The sequence below is a fragment of the Amia ocellicauda genome, chromosome 20, assembly GCF_036373705.1.
Source record: "Amia ocellicauda isolate fAmiCal2 chromosome 20, fAmiCal2.hap1, whole genome shotgun sequence".
NCBI lineage: Eukaryota > Metazoa > Chordata > Actinopteri > Amiiformes > Amiidae > Amia > Amia ocellicauda.
In genome coordinates this window covers 13,079,616-13,097,729 of record NC_089869.1, presented here as the reverse complement: position 1 = coordinate 13,097,729, position 18,114 = coordinate 13,079,616, and the positions used below count along the sequence as shown (strand labels likewise).

At 41.1% G+C, this 18,114-nt stretch overlaps 1 protein-coding gene across 5 annotated transcripts in view; it reads right to left on the bottom strand.

Moving 5' to 3' along the window:
• Positions 1-55: 55 nt before the first annotated feature.
• gbf1 (golgi brefeldin A resistant guanine nucleotide exchange factor 1) overlaps positions 56-18,114 on the bottom strand; it is a 79,789-nt gene continuing 61,730 nt past the window's right edge. For 2 of the 5 annotated variants that reach the window (XM_066693418.1, XM_066693421.1), the window contains 22 exons: positions 17,565-17,688; positions 16,303-16,428; positions 15,360-15,442; positions 14,911-15,147; positions 14,538-14,631; positions 14,030-14,206; positions 13,578-13,642; positions 13,286-13,409; positions 13,108-13,179; positions 12,772-12,866; positions 12,241-12,394; positions 11,381-11,603; positions 9,143-9,303; positions 8,434-8,680; positions 7,740-7,945; positions 6,614-6,764; positions 6,203-6,333; positions 5,953-6,054; positions 4,157-4,270; positions 3,822-3,999; positions 3,256-3,381; positions 56-2,798 (listed from right to left, as the gene is read on the bottom strand). In XM_066693418.1, coding sequence (XP_066549515.1) covers positions 2,524-2,798; positions 3,256-3,381; positions 3,822-3,999; positions 4,157-4,270; positions 5,953-6,054; positions 6,203-6,333; positions 6,614-6,764; positions 7,740-7,945; positions 8,434-8,680; positions 9,143-9,303; positions 11,381-11,603; positions 12,241-12,394; positions 12,772-12,866; positions 13,108-13,179; positions 13,286-13,409; positions 13,578-13,642; positions 14,030-14,206; positions 14,538-14,631; positions 14,911-15,147; positions 15,360-15,442; positions 16,303-16,428; positions 17,565-17,688 — 3,265 coding nt within the window. In that variant the 3' untranslated portion in view covers positions 56-2,523. The remainder of the gene's footprint in view (positions 2,799-3,255; positions 3,382-3,821; positions 4,000-4,156; positions 4,271-5,952; positions 6,055-6,202; positions 6,334-6,613; positions 6,765-7,739; positions 7,946-8,433; positions 8,681-9,142; positions 9,304-11,380; positions 11,604-12,240; positions 12,395-12,771; positions 12,867-13,107; positions 13,180-13,285; positions 13,410-13,577; positions 13,643-14,029; positions 14,207-14,537; positions 14,632-14,910; positions 15,148-15,359; positions 15,443-16,302; positions 16,429-17,564; positions 17,689-18,114) is intronic. The other 3 variants (XM_066693419.1, XM_066693422.1, XM_066693420.1) reach the window with 2 other exon arrangements.

Sequence of the window (18,114 nt, the reverse complement as noted above, 5' to 3'; positions counted from 1 at the left end):
TATAAAGAGCAGGTCCTCAGACTTTCCCATTGGAAATATAGATCAATAAAACCAGTTTAATTTACATAATATATTTATTACTGTAAAAAGTACATTTTTACCATTTATATATACATTATTTCCCATGTAATTATCTGTCATGTCAGAATTAATTCCTGTATTTTTTTTTTTTTTTACAATCCAGTAGTGATACAGCTAATTAACAGTTTACAAAAATGACCCAATGACAAACTGCTGCAGACTACAGATTGGTACAGGTGAGCACTCAGTTCATATTCTTCTATAAGGCAGTGGCTAAGGATTCTCCAGTTCTGAACAGACTAACCAATCCAAACCCGTACTTCCCATCACAGAGATCACTCCACAACAGCCAGTATTTCAGGTGTGTAGGTCCTTACGCATGTATACATTACACAGAGAAAAATACCATTTTGCAGATTGATAAATACATTCTGGATTAAGGGGCACATTTCTTCAAGGATGCCAAATTATTATGTGATGACAATTAGACTAAAAGAACAAGCTTGTGGCAATGGCATGATAGTATGGCATTTTACAGTGGTTGGTACAGGGGATTTTAAAGGCAGAGACACTGTGTTCATATAGGTAAGATACAGTGTTTCTTTGTTAGCTAGAAATTACGTAAGACCAGTATTTGAACACTTACATTTATGAGCAACCATGAACAACACTGGGCCTTAAAATCTAAAGTCCTTGGATGCTTTTAAATAACTTGACTGCTTAAGCCCTGGAAACATTAAGTTGGTTCAAATAATTAACAGTCAGAGAAATACAGTATTTATTTGTTTTTTTCCCCAAGGTTTGCACTCATTTTAGATCCATGAAAAAGAAACCCCCACACATACACCTACTAAATTAATTCAACACAATAGTCATGAGTAATCTCATTAAGACATCTCAGTAATATCCATTCTGTCCAATCCAAACACTGTACATACACGCACGCACACACACACACACACCAGGCATGATTCTGGGCTTTCGAGACTTGCTGACAGGTCAATGTGTTGTTTTTGGAATGTTTTAAACGTAGACATTGTGAATAATGACTGCATTTAAGACACGTGTGCCCATTCCACTTCAAAAACACAAAGTGAATTGCATTACACCTATAAAAACAATTAAAAGAATAAATTAAAAAAAGCGACAGATTACAATAAAGTGTCATGAGTGCCTTTGTTTTTATAATCCTACTGATGTGATTTTAAACTGAACAAAAACATGGATATTGGGGGATTGACATCCACTGGGTGGTCACTGTGTCTAGCAGGCTGTGCTGTATTCTGGTAATGCAAACAGCAGGAGGCAGAGACGGCTGGTGAGCAGGATTGCCTCTCAAGGGCTCCTGACATCCCAGTGACATGATGCATTTGTACTCTCTCATGCCATATTGGTGAGCTTTTACATGGAAAACAAAAATACCAACTATTTCAAGATTTTTTCCTTAACCAAAAACATCAAATATCACATCTAGTTGTGGGCCGAATTACACTGCTTTTCTATGGTTTGAATGGCTATCATTCTATCAATAGTTTTATGTCACTTAAAAATCTAATAACTCCGTTTTTCTATTCAAAATATGTATAAATTACCAATGATATTTTTACTGTACATATGTAAAGTGTACTTTCATTTGGTGTAACAAATAGTCTAGCTTCATTTACATAAATCAGTTATTACTGTACATTAAACAGAAAGACAATCCCTTGGAGCAATAGTGCCCTGTTATTATTACTCAATAAGATTGCTATCTGTACAGACTATGATAAACAAACATGCAGTATCTTAACCTTAGTAGTTAAGTTTAATACAGATAAACATTTTCCCCAGATTTTTGCAATGCAAAGCTTAAAATAGTAGCATCGTCTGGACATTTTACACTTCTGTGATTACATTTCCAAATCATCTTTAGTACAGCCGTAAATGCATGAATATGTATTATGTATGAATAAGAAAAAGAAGACATTAAACCCCAAAATAAGATTTTTACTTTTAAATAGTGTGACATTTAAGAAATATTTTATTAATCACAAATGCTGAAACCTTTCAGGAGTTTGCTTTTGTTTTTACACTGAAAATACCACATGCCTTTGGGGTTAGTATTATAAATCTGTATAACTGTAATACATTGATAATATCCAGAGAGAAAAATAGAAAAGCTTGTAGTAAAAAAAAAAAAAACACCAGGTGTTTTAGCTGTGCTGTAGACACATGAGTCTAGCTCCAAAATAGGGCCAAGCGAATCGATTGCTATAGGACAGGGCCGTGACGCACGCAGGCCATGCAGTCTGTGTGTGAAGGGCTTTCCATCGAGGGACTCTGAGATGTGGGCAGTTGGCGGTGTCCTCAGCACACGGGACTGATGAGTTACATGGAAACCGCGCTGGTGGAGTTAAACGGATCGGTTCCTTTAAGAATAAGAGACAACGTGGTGCGGCTACTGACCTCCCTTCTCCCTCGGGGCACAGTGCGGCGAGCAGCAGGCGGGTCTGGGCTCTGCCTCTATTTGACCGCGGAGGTGGCCGACGGGTCAGTGGGCCGGGCGGAGGTGAGCAGCGGGACGGGGGAGGTAGCTTCAATGAGGGCCGGGTTCAGAATGATGGGCAGAGACATGGGGGGGACACCCACCTGCAGGGGGGAGGCCAGGGGCTGCAGGATCAGGGGCGACTGGCTCATGGCTGGCGACACTTCCACTGGGCTCATCTTCACAGGGGTGGAGATGGGAGTTGTGACTGGGGGAACAGCAGAGGACACCCCGGGGGATATTTTATCTGTTCCTAGAGGGACAACATAAGACAGTGTCGCGGTGTTGACATTCATTTGGATAAATGAATGTGTCAGGAGGTGTAAAATTGCTTCTGTATGAAGCAAAGAGATGAGACAAAATGTTATGCTAGTGCTGATCATAAGAAAACAATATGCTCAGGTCATCCCAAACAGTTAACAGAAACTACAAAGTCTGTCAAATAACTTATTGTAGTATCTTATTTACTTACTAGTTTTCAAACATTTTATCCTCCAATAAAACTTTTAATATAGTCTAAAATCAAGGGTCACTTTGATGTCATTGTTATTACATTTTCACAGTTGTTACAATTTGATATTGATGTAGCTATTGAAGGCATTTCTGTACAAACTATTTTTAAATGTTTATATTCCAGCTTTGTAAAGGGAAATCCTGCTCAGATGGCTATAGTTATGCAGACAGTGCCACACAGTCATGTGACCTCTCACCATTGGCACTGGGCCGGGACGGCTCCTTGGGCGACTCCGGCCTGCTGGGGGGTCTTGGCTCTGCTGGGGCTGTCGGGCAGGGGGCAGGAGGCTGGGCACCTTCTACTGGCACACTAGGAACGGGCTCTTCAAAAATGAGAGAAAACACATAACATAACAGGTTAATCTAACTAGAGAACTGTACTGCTATAAGGATGTCACATTCTTTTAGTGAAACCAAACCGTCTTAATTTCCAAGAAGAAAGATATGTAATATTGAATATTAAAGCCTAGTGACTGGTGAAGAAAAGTTGCATTAGATGAGACACAGAAAAACGTATTCATTACTACAATAAACGACAAACAAAACATTACAGCAAGTCTACATACACAATAAAGCAGAATTTCAGTTTTAAAATCAGATTTCAAAATTCAATTACGAGTATAACAACATAAATCCGTAACTATCATCAACAAATTTACAGTAAAATAATGAATAGTTCCCTAGTGTAAGTGACAGAAGATGTGAAGAACAGTTAATAATGACCGAGACACACAGACATGGAGGCGCGGGCTGTGTGCAGTACCTGGCATCACGGCCTGTTTGAATAGCTCCTCCCTTAGTCGGGGCAGGAAGCAGTCAATCCTCTCCCAGGTGATCTCCCACAGGTCCGAATAGCCGGTGCGGGAGTCGGTGCTGTGGAAAATCCCCGCTGTGTCCATCACCAGCAACATGTTCTTCAGTGACTCAGGAATGGCCTCTAGCTGAAACAAAGATCAAACCGTTGAATACCTTATTTTCTAGGTCCTTAAAAGAGTTCTGAAAATCTGGTATTTTTAAACAATGGATATAATTGCTCATTTAAGGTCACAGTTCATTGGTGCATGCCTAAACAAAACAGTTTCTTCATTGGTTACTTACCAGAAGATCACTGGAGCCAGCGTGCATATACTTGTCCATGAAGTCCAGAATAGTGAGCCACAGGGCTGCGAACGTTGGCAGAGACAACAATGGAGACAGGTGCTGCAGAAAAACCTGTAAGGGAGGCCACGGTTTATTATGTTGATAAGTAATTATCATTAATAATATGATGTGCCATCTGTGGTGACTCTGAACAACTGGTTCTGATGCCCAGAGTTCTAAACAGATGGTGAATAGAGTTTCTAAAATCAAAAACTGCTATCCTGGCAATACTAGCTTATAAATAAAGTGAAACAATATTTAGATCTTGTTTTTCCTAAACTTATGATCATTACTGTAATAACTGTCACCAGTCCATACAGAAAAGAGATGTATACAGCCTTAATACATCTGATATATACACTCACCTAAAGGATTATTAGGAACACCTGTTCAATTTCTCATTAATGCAATTATCTAACCAACCAATCACATGGCAGTTGCTTCAATGCATTTAGGGGTGTGGTCCTGGTTAAGACAATCTCCTGAACTCCAAACTGAATGTCTGAATGGGAAAGAAAGGTGATTTAAGCAATTTTGAGCGTGGCATGGTTGTTGGTGCCAGACGGGCCGGTCTGAGTATTTCACAATCTGCTCAGTTACTGGGATTTTCACGCACAACCATTTCTAGGGTTTACAAAGAATGGTGTGAAAAGGGAAAAACATCCAGTATGCGGCAGTCCTGTGGGCGAAAATGCCTTGTTGATGCTAGAGGTCAGAGGAGAATGGGCCGACTGATTCAAGCTGATAGAAGAGCAACTTTGACTGAAATAACCACTCGTTACAACCGAGGTATGCAGCAAAGCATTTGTGAAGCCACAACACGTACAACCTTGAGGCGGATGGGCTACAACAGCAGAAGACCCCACCGGGTACCACTCATCTCCACTACAAATAGGAAAAAGAGGCTACAATTTGCACAAGCTCATCAAAATTGGACAGTTGAAGACTGGAAAAATGTTGCCTGGTCTGATGAGTCTCGATTTCTGTTGAGACATTCAGATGGTAGAGTCAGAATTTGGCGTAAACAGAATGAGAACATGGATCCATCATGCCTTGTTACCACTGTGCAGGCTGGTGGTGGTGGTGTAATGGTGTGGGGGATGTTTTCTTGGCACACTTTAGGCCCCTTAGTGCCAATTGGGCATCGTTTAAATGCCACGGCCTACCTGAGCATTGTTTCTGACCATGTCCATCCCTTTATGACCACCATGTACCCATCCTCTGATGGCTACTTCCAGCAGGATAATGCACCATGTCACAAAGGTCAAATCATTTCAAATTGGTTTCTTGAACATGACAATGAGTTCACTGTACTAAACTGGCCCCCACAATCACCAGATCCCAACCCAGAGCATCTTTGGGATGTGGTGGAACGGGAGCTTCGTGCCCTGGATGTGCATCCCACAAATCTCCATCAACTGCAAGATGCTATCCTATCAATATGGGCCAACATTTCTAAAGAATGCTTTCAGCACCTTGTTGAATCAATGCCACGTAGAATTAAGGCAGTTCTGAAGGCGAAAGGGGGTCAAACACAGTATTAGTATGGTGTTCCTAATAATCCTTTAGGTGAGTGTAGGTGAGACCAACAGAACTGAGGAGCAGATAGTTATATACCCACATTATTTAGATCTAAATCTATATATTGCTCAATTATATTATATGATGAAAGAGACCTGTGCAGTAGAACAAACAGTGGCCCTAGACCAGCACACAGGAGAGATGCCCCACACACTGAGGGGCCCGAGGCTCACCTTGGACAGCAGTGTGCAGGCCCTCATCCTGGTCTCCTCCATCCCCCCGACATCCGCAGGGCTGATGTTATCAAGCAGCTTGGTGAGCAAGGGGAACAGCACCTGCCGTGACAGGCACACAACATTAGCACACAGGAATTCATCCTCCTCTGCACCAGATGTGCACAAACGCCCTGTTTTAGAGAGATGTCTGTATGTGCACTGAGAACGCAGTGTTAATTACAATCAGAACTGTTCCCTCCATTGGTACCTTGTTAAAGCAGGACTCCCACTCCACAGCATCCAGAGTCTGAAGGTCATGCACCAACAGCGCCCTCTGCAGGTAAGTCAGAGCTTGCATTCGTACCTGCCGCCGGGCATCACAGCAGAGCCAGGCAATCCCTGAGCAGACAGAGCAGGACATAGTCACAAACATGGTTCAAAACCCACTACACAGAAGTATAGCAAGAGCACTAGAAAAGAGATACTGATAAATAGAATACTGTAAGGCAGTGAAAAGTGGATAGAATAGATAATGTGCTTTTCTAGGCTTGTCAATCTCAAAACACAGGGAAGGATTGTGTCAAAACAAGGTCCTTATATGAAAGTTCTCAAAATAGTCTCCATCTTAGATATGAAGTCGGCCTGGAGCCAGTGTCTGAAGCCAGTGTCTGAAGCCTACCTTGTAGTAAAGGACACCAGCAGCTGGACCACAGTGTTCGAGAGTCAGCCTCAATCTTCTTGCCTACAGCCTCCAGATTGCGTTGCTCCTCTGCCCAGGAGCTGTAGATACTGGCCGCCCGTGTGTGCAGGGTGTGCATCAGGTCAAGTAACTAGACCACAGGAAGTAAGAACATTAACAACAGTGGAGCATCACTCCCAAGAGCACACGACCATCTCACTAAAACATGAGCTACAATGATCTTCTGCTTGTCAGAATCAAATCAAATGTATGTGTAATGAACTTCACACACCTGGACATTCAATGTCTATTTTATCTGTGCAGGTAGCATTTTCAATGAGAGAGAAAATCATATACCATAAGTGTTCCAGTTAACTTTTCAGATACCCAAAACAATACAGAAGGTCTGTGTCACTGGGTTATAAAGGCCTGGAATCAATGCTAGAAAAAACCAAGATGTGACCTGTTCATTACACCCATCACTTTCACATTAGAATGTATGTGCTTGAGGATTTGATTTCAAGATCCTTTCAAAATGTTGAAGGCTGAATAATTTCAAACTCAAAATGTCTCAAGTCTTCAGGCAATTCCCCCTGGAAAGGTTATTCCAGAACATGCTAATTGGATAAACACACTGCCCATATGTTGACTATGAAGAAAATATTTTAAGAGTTCTGTCATGGCCTTATCTATAGATCTAATATAGATCTAATATCTAATAGATCTATAGATCTAACCTTGGGGCATTCATTGAAGACATTCATAAGACATCACACACTGACAAAATTGAGCCATTATGAAGTTTTTTTTAAATCACATGTTCATGTGAATCTAAAGAAAGTTAGTTTCAAAGTGATAAAGGTTTGGGCTGTTGGGCTAATGTGCCCATTAAAATCCTTACATAAATCCTGACCATCTTATTGAGCAAGTATTTATTTATAAAATGTAATTACATTTTTTCAGATTAACTTAATTTGTTATTTTCAGCTGCTAAATAAGCAAGTAGTAGTGAGACACCGACACCAGAGGTTAAACTGCCTGACCCCCACCGTTAGCACTAGCACTAGGACCGGAGGATAGCTGTGCATGAAGAGGAAGCAGAAAGGGAAAGGGCTGCTATACTTACGTCCTGACTAACCTGTAAAGACACCGTATGATAGCTGGCAGGAACCCCTTCGTCCTCCTCATCATCACTGTGTGAGCGTGAGAAGCGCTGGCTGGACACCTTGGGCCTCTTCACAGAGGAGTCCTTCTCCCGGGGCTTCTTCCGGAACCGGTTTGACTTGGAATCGTACTTATGGCTCTTAGATTTCTTTTCGTGTGTCTTGTACCCTGTTGAAATGACACACAATGTGACCAGGTACAGAGATCCATCACACACGGGAGTGAAAGACACAAATCCATGTTGTAGGATCAGGCTAGGGAAGAGGCGATCAATGCCGTGCTCCAATGGGTTTGTAGGCCCATAGTTATCAGCCCAAGAACACAACTCAGTTTTTGAATTTGAAGTAATTTGTGTACAAGAAACCAAAATTTTCCCCAGCAAATTTCTACCCACCTTCATTGAAGAGCGATCGACCAGTTTTGCACCATTATCTGAAAACTCCCAGGCAAAGTTGGACATAACTCTGCCTGGATCAGAGACCAGGTCATGCACCTATATGATACCCTGCACTCCAGTACAGTTGTTTTACCGGGTGCCCCAGTTGAAAGCCTTCGGCTTTTCCCTTTCATTAGGAAAAGGTAAACAACTAGCATGCATGTTGATAGGAAAACATCTGCAAGACCTTCTGATGACGACCAATTCACTGTGATCTCACCTCCATTGAGGCCAGCCTCCACAAACACTCGGATAGTCTTGACACAGAGCTCAAAGTTCTCCGGCGTGACATGTGCAGCGTCTCGGACAATGAAGGACAGAGACTCCACACACTTGATGAGGGACTTGGTGTCGTGCAGGCCCATGTCCTGCCCCAGAGTCAGGCTGTACTGGTTGACCAAAGGAGAGCTCTGTACTTTGGTCCCTGGTGCCACAGACTTGCTGATGTCAATATCATCTTTCCCAACCTGGCATCATGAATACCGAGAAATAAATCAAAATATTCTTGTTAAATATGAGCACAATATAAAACTGTAAAATCAGAGGTAAAAACTATCCTATAAAAGTCATTATCTTCTTAAAATATGCATAAATAAACAAAAGGGCATACACAGGGGGCATAGCAAAATTTGACATTTCAACTCGGTGATTATTAAAAACAAATCCCGTGAAGGCTAAACCAAAAGTTCTTCACATATAATTCTGCACTTCTTGTAATTTTTGAGTATGTTTTAAGAAAGTTTGTAAGTGTTTTTTTTTTTGTTTCATGGTCCGATGGAATTGCACAGGAAGAAAAAAAAAACTGACCAGCAACAGCAGCTGAAAATGTCGAATGCTGGTATGGCATTGAGGCCATAGAAAAAGGAATCTATTATTGAACTCTAAGAAAAAAAAAAAAAAATTCTAGCATCAGAAAGTGTTGTCCTTACCATTAACCAGCCACTGTTGGCCACATCTATGTCAGTGACAGAGCGATGCATCTTGGACTGCTTTCCATGTTCTGCATAGACCTCAGAGTCTGAGGTATAGCCACGGTCCAGAGTGACCTCGCTGGGGTGATAGGAGGAAATCTCACTGTCAGACTGGGCACCTGTCACAACACAGTGAGCACATCATTATAGTGGAGCACTAATTAAGTAGTTTTTAATTCAAACTCCACCCTTTAGGGGGGGAGGGCTAGGGGGGACAACAACAAAAAACAATTGTAAACAACTAGCTAAGGACAGATGAACAAGACTGTAGAAGAGCTCAATTGCATTACAATTTGAAACATGAATGAAGAGTGGAAATCTATGTCAGCTCTAGAATAGCAGTCCATATACAGTGAGGGGAAAAAAGTATTTGATCCCCTGCTGATTTTGTACGTTTGCCCACTGACAAAGAAATGATCAGTCTATAATTTTAATGGTAGGTGTATTTTAACAGTGAGAGACAGAATAACAACACAAAAATCCAGAAAAACGCATTTCAAAAAAGTTATAAATTGATTTGCATGTTAATGAGGGAAATAAGTATTTGAACCCTTCGACTCAGTACTTGGTGGCAAAACCCTCGTTGGCAATCACAGAGGTCAGACGTTTCTTGTAGTTGGCCACCAGGTTTGCACACATCTCAGGAGGGATTTTGTCCCACTCCTCTTTGCAGATCCTCTCCAAGTCATTAAGGTTTCGAGGCTGACGTTTGGCAACTCGAACCTTCAGCTCCCTCCACAGATTTTCTATGGGATTAAGGTCTGGAGACTGGCTAGGCCACTCCAGGACCTTAATGTGCTTCTTCTTGAGCCACTCCTTTGTTGCCTTGGCTGTGTGTTTTGGGTCATTGTCATGCTGGAATACCCATCCACGACCCATTTTCAATGCCCTGGCTGAGGGAAGGAGGTTCTCACCCAAGATTTGACGGTACATGGCCCCGTCCATCGTCCCTTTGATGAGGTGCAGTTGTCCTGTCCCCTTAACAGAAAAACACCCCCAAAGCATAATGTTTCCACCTCCATGTTTGACGGTGGGGATGGTGTTCTTGGGGTCATTCCTCCTCCTCCAAACTCGGCGAGTTGTGTTGATGCCAAAGAGCTCGATTTTGGTCTCATCTGACCACAACACTTTCACCCAGTTCTCCTCTGAATCATTCAGATGTTGGCAAACTTCAGACGGGCCTGTACATGTGCTTTCTTGAGCAGGGGGACCTTGCAGGCGCTGAAGGATTTCAGTCCTTCACGGTGTAGTGTTACCAATTGTTTTCTTGGTGACTATGGTCCCAGCTGCCTTGAGATCATTAACAAGATCCTCCCGTGTAGTTCTGGGCTGATTCCTCACCGTTCTCATGATCATTGAAACTCAATAAGGGGAGATCTTGCATGGAGCCCCAGACCGAGGGAGACTGACAGTTATTTTGTGTTTCTTCTATTTGCGAATAATCACACCAACTGTTGTCACCTTCTCACCAAGCTGCTTGGCAATGGTCTTGTAGCCCATTCCAGCCTTGTGTAGGTCTACAATCTTGTCCCTGACATCCTTGGACAGCTCTTTGGTCTTGGCCATGGTGGAGAGTTTGGAATCTGATTGATTGATTGCTTCTGTTGACAGGTGTCTTTTATACAGGTAACGAGCTGAGATTAGGAGCACTCCCTTTAAGAGAGTGCTCCTAATCTCAGCTTGCTACCTGTATAAAAGACACCTGGGAGCCAGAAATCTTGCTGATTGATAGGGGATCAAATACTTATTTCCCTCATTAACATGCAAATCAATTTATAACTTTTTTGAAATGCGTTTTTCTGGATTTTTTTGTTGTTATTCTGTCTCTCACTGTTAAAATACACCTACCATTAAAATTATAGACTGATCATTTCTTTGTCAGCGGGCAAACGTACAAAATCAACAGGGGATCAAATACTTTTTTCCCTCTGTATATTCCAATAAAATACTGAAAAAATTAATCAATATAGATACATGTAAAGATACTCCCTTTGGATTATGGTCTTTGAAGTTAAAGTGTTAAGTAATCTTTGCATTTACTGCTGTCTCAATACAAAGTGTTCTGCAATAAATAAATACAATCGTGACCATCATGTAATAGATACATTTTCTATTTATTTATAGATCAGCTGTTCTTATTTGGGTGCTAGAACAGCTGCTTTTCCTGAGGCAGCTACAGTTTCCTGGTGGTCTTACCGGTGTCACTATCTGGCCCGGCAGTGACCTGCAGGGAGGCCGGCGGCTTGACACCTGCCCCAATGCACTCCAGCAGGGAGAAAAGGGTGTACCAGTCATCGCTGGAGTGGATGTTGGCTGCGTTGGTCTTGAGAAGTTCATGCAGGCCATAGGCCACCTCCCTGCTCACACGGGATAGAACATGTGACTTCATCATCAGCAGGAGTCTCAAGGAAAGGAGGACCTTGGAAAAGTAAGGACATTTGTGTCATTCCCACGATCCATATTTCTGGACAAAGTTTGAGAGGGTCTCCAGCTCACCCAAAAAGATTGTCATGAATGTTCATATTGCTCTCGGTTTACAGTTAGCCTATATAGTCACATGGAATGGAGAAAAGAACAAGCCCTTATTTTATCCACTCTTATTGGAATCTAAAAATAAATAATACGAGGAAGATTTTTTTAATATAAAAGAACAAAGACACCCAATGAAAAGACACAAATATAAATCCCAATCATAGGGCCATAAAATGTGTTTCTGAAGTGATTCCCAATAAGTCAAAACACTGCAATTTAATTATGTAAGGTCTGTCATTAGGAAGATTAAATCCTTATAAATCAATATTTCTTAAATTTACTTTGGTTTGTCTAACTGCATTAGCCATTATTTCTATAATTCATATTTTCAAAGACCAAAACACAAAAGCAGAGAAGAAAACCTAAGATGAAGAAGGCGATTGACTTCTGCAATACAAAGCTATGACATTAATGTATATCCTAATGAAAGGGAGAAAGATCAGAATTTTTAGACCTACTCCTGACATATCTGAGTATGTTTTTCTGTACACTAGCTCTGAGGAGACACCGTGCTGCCGTGTCACCTGGGAGCTGATGTCCTCGCGCCGCAGCAGGCGTATGGCCAGTCTCAGGAGGCCCACCACCGCCCTCTCCACCAGGAAGCAGTTCTCAGTGGCGTGGACACACAGGTGACACAGGTGATCCCTGACAGTCTGCCACACAAATGACACACGGTCCCTACAAAACAAACAAACACAGCTTTAAATAGTCAGCATGGCTTTCCAGTGCTTTATTGATTCAAAAGCTATGAAAGCATGTTTTTTTTGTTTTGTTACGTTAGCATTCAAAGCTCAAATTTTGTCTAATGATTTAAAAAGCATGAATCTTCCAAAGTCACGTTTAATATTTGGAACTATTAAGAATCATCTTAAGTACATTATTTTCAAAATTGCACAATAAAATTCAGGGGGAAATAAATCTGCACTATAAAATTCATTATTTAAACTGAAAATAGTTTAAAAAAAAATTGAAAGTGAGAAAATACTCTTTCAGGGGGATACAAATAAAGGAACAGACTGAAAATAAACAAACATTTATGGTCTGTCTCCTTTTACCTATTTTCCAGTACAATCCGCAGCAACATTTCCAAGCAAAAAGCAGCATCTTCCTCGTCATACGTCTCTTCATCTGGAGTTACAGAGATAAGAGCCTGTCCAAAAAAAAGCACCACCATTTATCGTCAGGGATACACGATCATTATCTTCAGTGTTATGGAAACAATCCCATGTCTAAATGAGCTGCATGCTTTTAATGAAATCAAATCCGCACAAAGTATGACTAGATTAAAGCCTGCAGGGCCTCTTCATGACATCATTGTCTGCAGTTATGTTTTATTAAATGCAAAAAATATTTTCAAATCATTTACACAATAAGTATACTCTGACCCTCACCTTCATTAGCTCCTGCAGTGATTCCAGCTGCAGGAATTTACTCTCCGTTATCAGTTTCTCAGGGTCACATTGCTGGAAAAAAATAAAAACAATATGTATAGTATACATCTAACCAGCATCTAATAACATCTAACCACAGGTTCATCAGCCTGGGGCAACAGTGTGCAGAATCGGGTACCTTTATACACAGCATGGCCGCCTGTTTGGCCTCCTGGTTCTCAGTTGAAGGCCCTCTTAACCCCGACTGTTCAGCTCCACTCAGAGTCAGCCAGTTAACAAAACTAATCACAGCAGACTCTCCACTATAAGGGAAATGAGAAATAATATTGGAGTTAACAGACCATTACAACCGCAAACAGAAAAAGGTATAATACTACAGTGTTATAGTCCGGTAGGAGATTAGTTTGCCAAACTAAATTAAGTTTAAAGACACTGCATCTAAAGCACGGTATAACTGCAATAGCTCTCACCGATTTGAAGGTGTTTCCTCTCTTTGAAGTGAGATTTTTCCATTGGGTTCTACAAAGTCCTCCACCTGTAACCAAAATGCAGATTAATTATGTTGAATCTTTCCCAAAAAAACTGAGAAACGTTAAATCAGTAGGTGGCAGTGTACTACTAAAAATCGGTGTACTTTCAAGGAAGTCATTCCAGTAAGTGCTAAACACTTCTCTACTGAATATTGAGGCACATGTGCAGTAATACAAAGATAACAATATTTACATTTTCTGTTCCAATTTGAATCAATCTTGCCTTGCAATTTGTGTCTCTTACTCTAGGACTAATTTTAACATACATGCACACTTACAATGCATACAAAAGAGAGGACATTTGTTTTCCATTTTTTTGTCTGTGAACACTGCTGTTTGCTATACAGACAGATTGTATGTATTTGAGACGGGGAGTGACGGGACCAGCTCACCTCCACCATGGCTTTGGGCAGCAGCTCGGCACGGAAAAGCTGCAGCATAGAATCCATGATATTCTTCCAGCCTTCCCGAAGGATATCGCCATGACGGTAAGCCAAGTTGAAGACTGTTTTGGCCGCAATCTGGGCTTTGGCGTTGCTTCCAAAAACAGTGGGCAGGTTTTCCACTGACTGGGGAAAGAGAGGACATTAAACAAGTGAACTACTGCAGCCGTTATAAGGCATTACACAACAAAAAGGAAGCAGTGAAAACGGAACTCCTTTATGTATTCACAGATCACAAAGTAGGCAAAGCACAAAGTCTAAATGTGGGCCCTTTTCACAAAGCAATGAGAGCCCTTCTCAGTGAGCTAGACTAGTTTGGGAACTGGCTCAGTACAAGCTAAAAGGTGTGACAGGTAGCAAAACACCGCTTAATGACTTTCCATCCCTAATTTAGACTAATGATATATTTATATGTAATTACTTGGATTAATTGAAACACAAACACATAAGAGCTTACCTCACTGCTGAGCGTTGTAAACTTGCAGAGAGAAATTATTAAATTGTCAAACACATCGCTGAATCCATAGTGCGCCGATATCATGGCACATTTCCTAAAATAGAGAGATGAAAACTAATCTTTATCAACATTTCACAGTCCTACATTGAGAGCTTGATGAGATTAATCCCATCCATGTAAATCCAGATTACTAAAGCAACTAATTTGAGAAATGTGGGGCTTAATCACATTGCTGTTGATGCAACAAAACATCTAAGCACAGATCAACATGGATAAGACCCCCAATCTTAAGTAAGCAAGCAGTAGCCGTTTTATAACAAATAATGAACATTTTTGCATTGTTTAATCATGAAACACTAGATAAACCCCATACCTGAAGCCAGCAATGGCCTTTTGGATGATGGTGTCATCCAAGCTCTTGTCAAAGACATAGGAGAGGGCAGCGATGGTGGGGCCCCAGGTCATGGTGAAGAGGTCGTTGTCGTAACTCCCAGCGGGCACATGCAGGAAGATCCCTTCTGGAGTGGCCCCCCTGTGCAGCAGCACACTCCACATGTAGTTCTCCTTCACCAGCCCCGTCTGCTCCTCTGGCATCACAATCTCATCATTCCTACACACAGACAAACACAGAGACAGACAGACACAGTGAGTGCAAATCTCTCTGCTGCTAGATAACATTAAAGCCTTCATCAGCCTTCAGCATACAACCATGGAGCAATAGTGAGACTGGCTATTTGGCTAGCTAGAGAATAGTAAAATATATTGAACAAGATGAAGACAAAGACATGTGTGTCTTCATTAAAGTGAAATTGATTGGCTTACTTAATGGCATTGTAGATGTCTTCAAGCATATCCTGATCAAAATCCTTTGACCCATTAACCCCCTTCAAATTCTTTTTGAATTGCTGTAGAGAGAGAAACACCAAAATGAGAGCCTATTGTGAAACAGAAATCCTAAATTGACGTTTTTAAGACGACCTGTTCTTAAATATAAAAATGAGACTTCATATTCAAATCATATATCTGTATAAAAAACACATTTCAATCAATGTACTAGTATTCTGGCTGCAACCACGAACATGTTGCCTTTTTTTTTTTTTTTTTTTTTTTTTTCAGAAACTTGAAGAATATGAATGAAAGGCTGCAGCATAAATTCAATTTATGAGGCTATTGTTATTGCACAGTAAAGAAAAGTGGCATAGCGTGTAGTTTATAATGAAACACTTCAATGAATAAGAATTGTACCACGGTACAGCTCTCCCAGTTGCTCTGTGTTTGTAATCAGGTCTCCAGTGAGATATTTTCAAATAAACATCAATACCATGTGTAAACAGTGAACAAGACATTACATTTATTATTATTTTGTGTGTGTAGGTACAACAAAAATATGAGCATCTACAGATGAGAAAAACGGCAAAGGAGGGGCCAGGTCTTGGCTAAACCTTAAAACAGAAATCTCTAGAGACAAACAAGCTAGTTATATAAGAGTTCCTCCTCACTGTTTTCCAATACAGAATACTACTACTAAACTGTCCACAGTTCTGACTAATGACATAGGACAACTTCCTTAAGTTTAATATGTGGCTGAATTATGCAGCATTCACAAGTAATAGCATAGGCTTTCACAGGAATGGGCATCTGCCACATTCATTTTCAGATCTGCTGGAAGACCACAGCCAAGGCCTGTGGGAGTGTAAAATGCATCAAGTTTTCGCTAAGGAGGAGTTCTTGCGAAGAGCGTGTTGAAAGTTAAAAATCCACTCACCTCCACTGTCATTGGCACGTTTTGCTTACGGACATTGTGATTGTGCTGGTCAGTGTTGAGCATTATCACAGCATATGCCAGAGCAAAGCCAGCATCGTTCGTTACAAAAGGAGATCCATTCACTTTCTGCACAGGAAAAAAAAATAATAAAAAAAAATCCACACACAATGGTCATCAAGGGAAATGTATGTGTGTGTGGCACATGTCTTTTCATCTATATCTATTATGTCTAGAGATGTTGAGAGATAGGATTAGATTTGGTTTTCCTCAATAACATCCTGGATTGCCCTCTGCTAAATTAAAGAGAATGGTGAGGGGTGTTCCTCTGTACATGCAATTCCAGCGCCCTGTCACCGGTAGCAGACAGTGAGAGTTTTTCCATGTAGGAGACTTTTTTCCTCTTTAGACCAAGACAAACTCTGATGATAGATGTCTTGGAACAGCAGATCAAAGACAGTGTGGCGGTGCAGCTGAACAGACGGGGGGGCTAGCAACCTTTCTTTGAAACTCTGATAGGTCCCTTCCAGGCACCGTAGCGCCTGGATCTGTTTACGAGGCGCGAGAACTGATATAACCTCGGGCTCAAGGTCTCCCATACTATTTCCTCCTACATCACATTTTCCTAACCTTAGACAGCTAGCACATATGCAAATCAATTTGACCGTAAGATATATGGCATATACATTGAAAGAAAAATGTACTTTCAAGTGTTTCTTCAAATAAAACTACACATCAGTACATTTTGTTCTGCGTGTACAGGACTGTTTGGACAGGCACTTAGCACCATGGTTCAAGGATAGGTGTAAGGCAAGCTGTGATGTATTGTGAACTCTGTAGAGCAGCACATTCACAGGCATCTATTATAGTCACTTATTTTTTTCCATTAGAAAAACAAACACTGAGGTGGTTTGAATGTCCTGTCACTTAAGCACATTTGAAGGTGACCGCTCTGGGTATCCTCATATGGTTAATGACCCAGATCTCATATTAAAACCTACCTGCAAATTAGTCATTTTCAAGACAATATCTATATTCAAAATGTGCTTTAATTACCTCGAATTATATGAGCCCACCTCTATGCTTTTTCATAAATTATATTTGACTAATGCCCTGTCCTTGATCATATCTGGGTCTCTGTTCCAGTGCTTTTAATTACATGATGATAGAGACAGCTGGTGACACAGAGTGACTGCATAATCCTCTCTGTGTTGTGATGGAAGATAACTGTTTGATCTTTAGGTACAGTAAAGCAGCTGACTTACATGCCAGTTGTCAGTGAATGTTTCAAGTAGCCGCTGGATGACGGGGGCTTCCCCAGGAAGTCGAAAGGCCTCCAGATACAAACGCAAGGCTTCATCGATTCGCAGGCCCTGGAACATGAAAGTGCTGAAATACGGAATAAATACAAAAATAAAGAATTAGAAAGTGTTTTAGTTTACAAGTATGCAAGCACTAGAAGAACGTGTGAAATGAATAATGGAGAAAAGCAAAGAAGAGGAATTTGCAAAGTCTGAAGAGGGAAAAAGAACATGCAACTGATGTCCCCTTATCATTGTAAGCAACAAAGCCCCCCCCCCCCCCCCCCGAGAAACAGCCATAATGTTAGCACAAGGACAGCAGTAAGACTCAAGGTACAATGTTTATACTTTCAGAGTGTTTTCTACTACAAAAAATGTTCTAGGGCAGGGATGGCGAACCTGTGGCACGCATGCCCAGAGAGGCACGCAGAGTCATATAGGTTCGCAAGCCAAGTGAGCGACGTGTTTTTTGTTGTTGCTGTTTTTGCAAGCCCACCCTTCAATTGTCTAAACT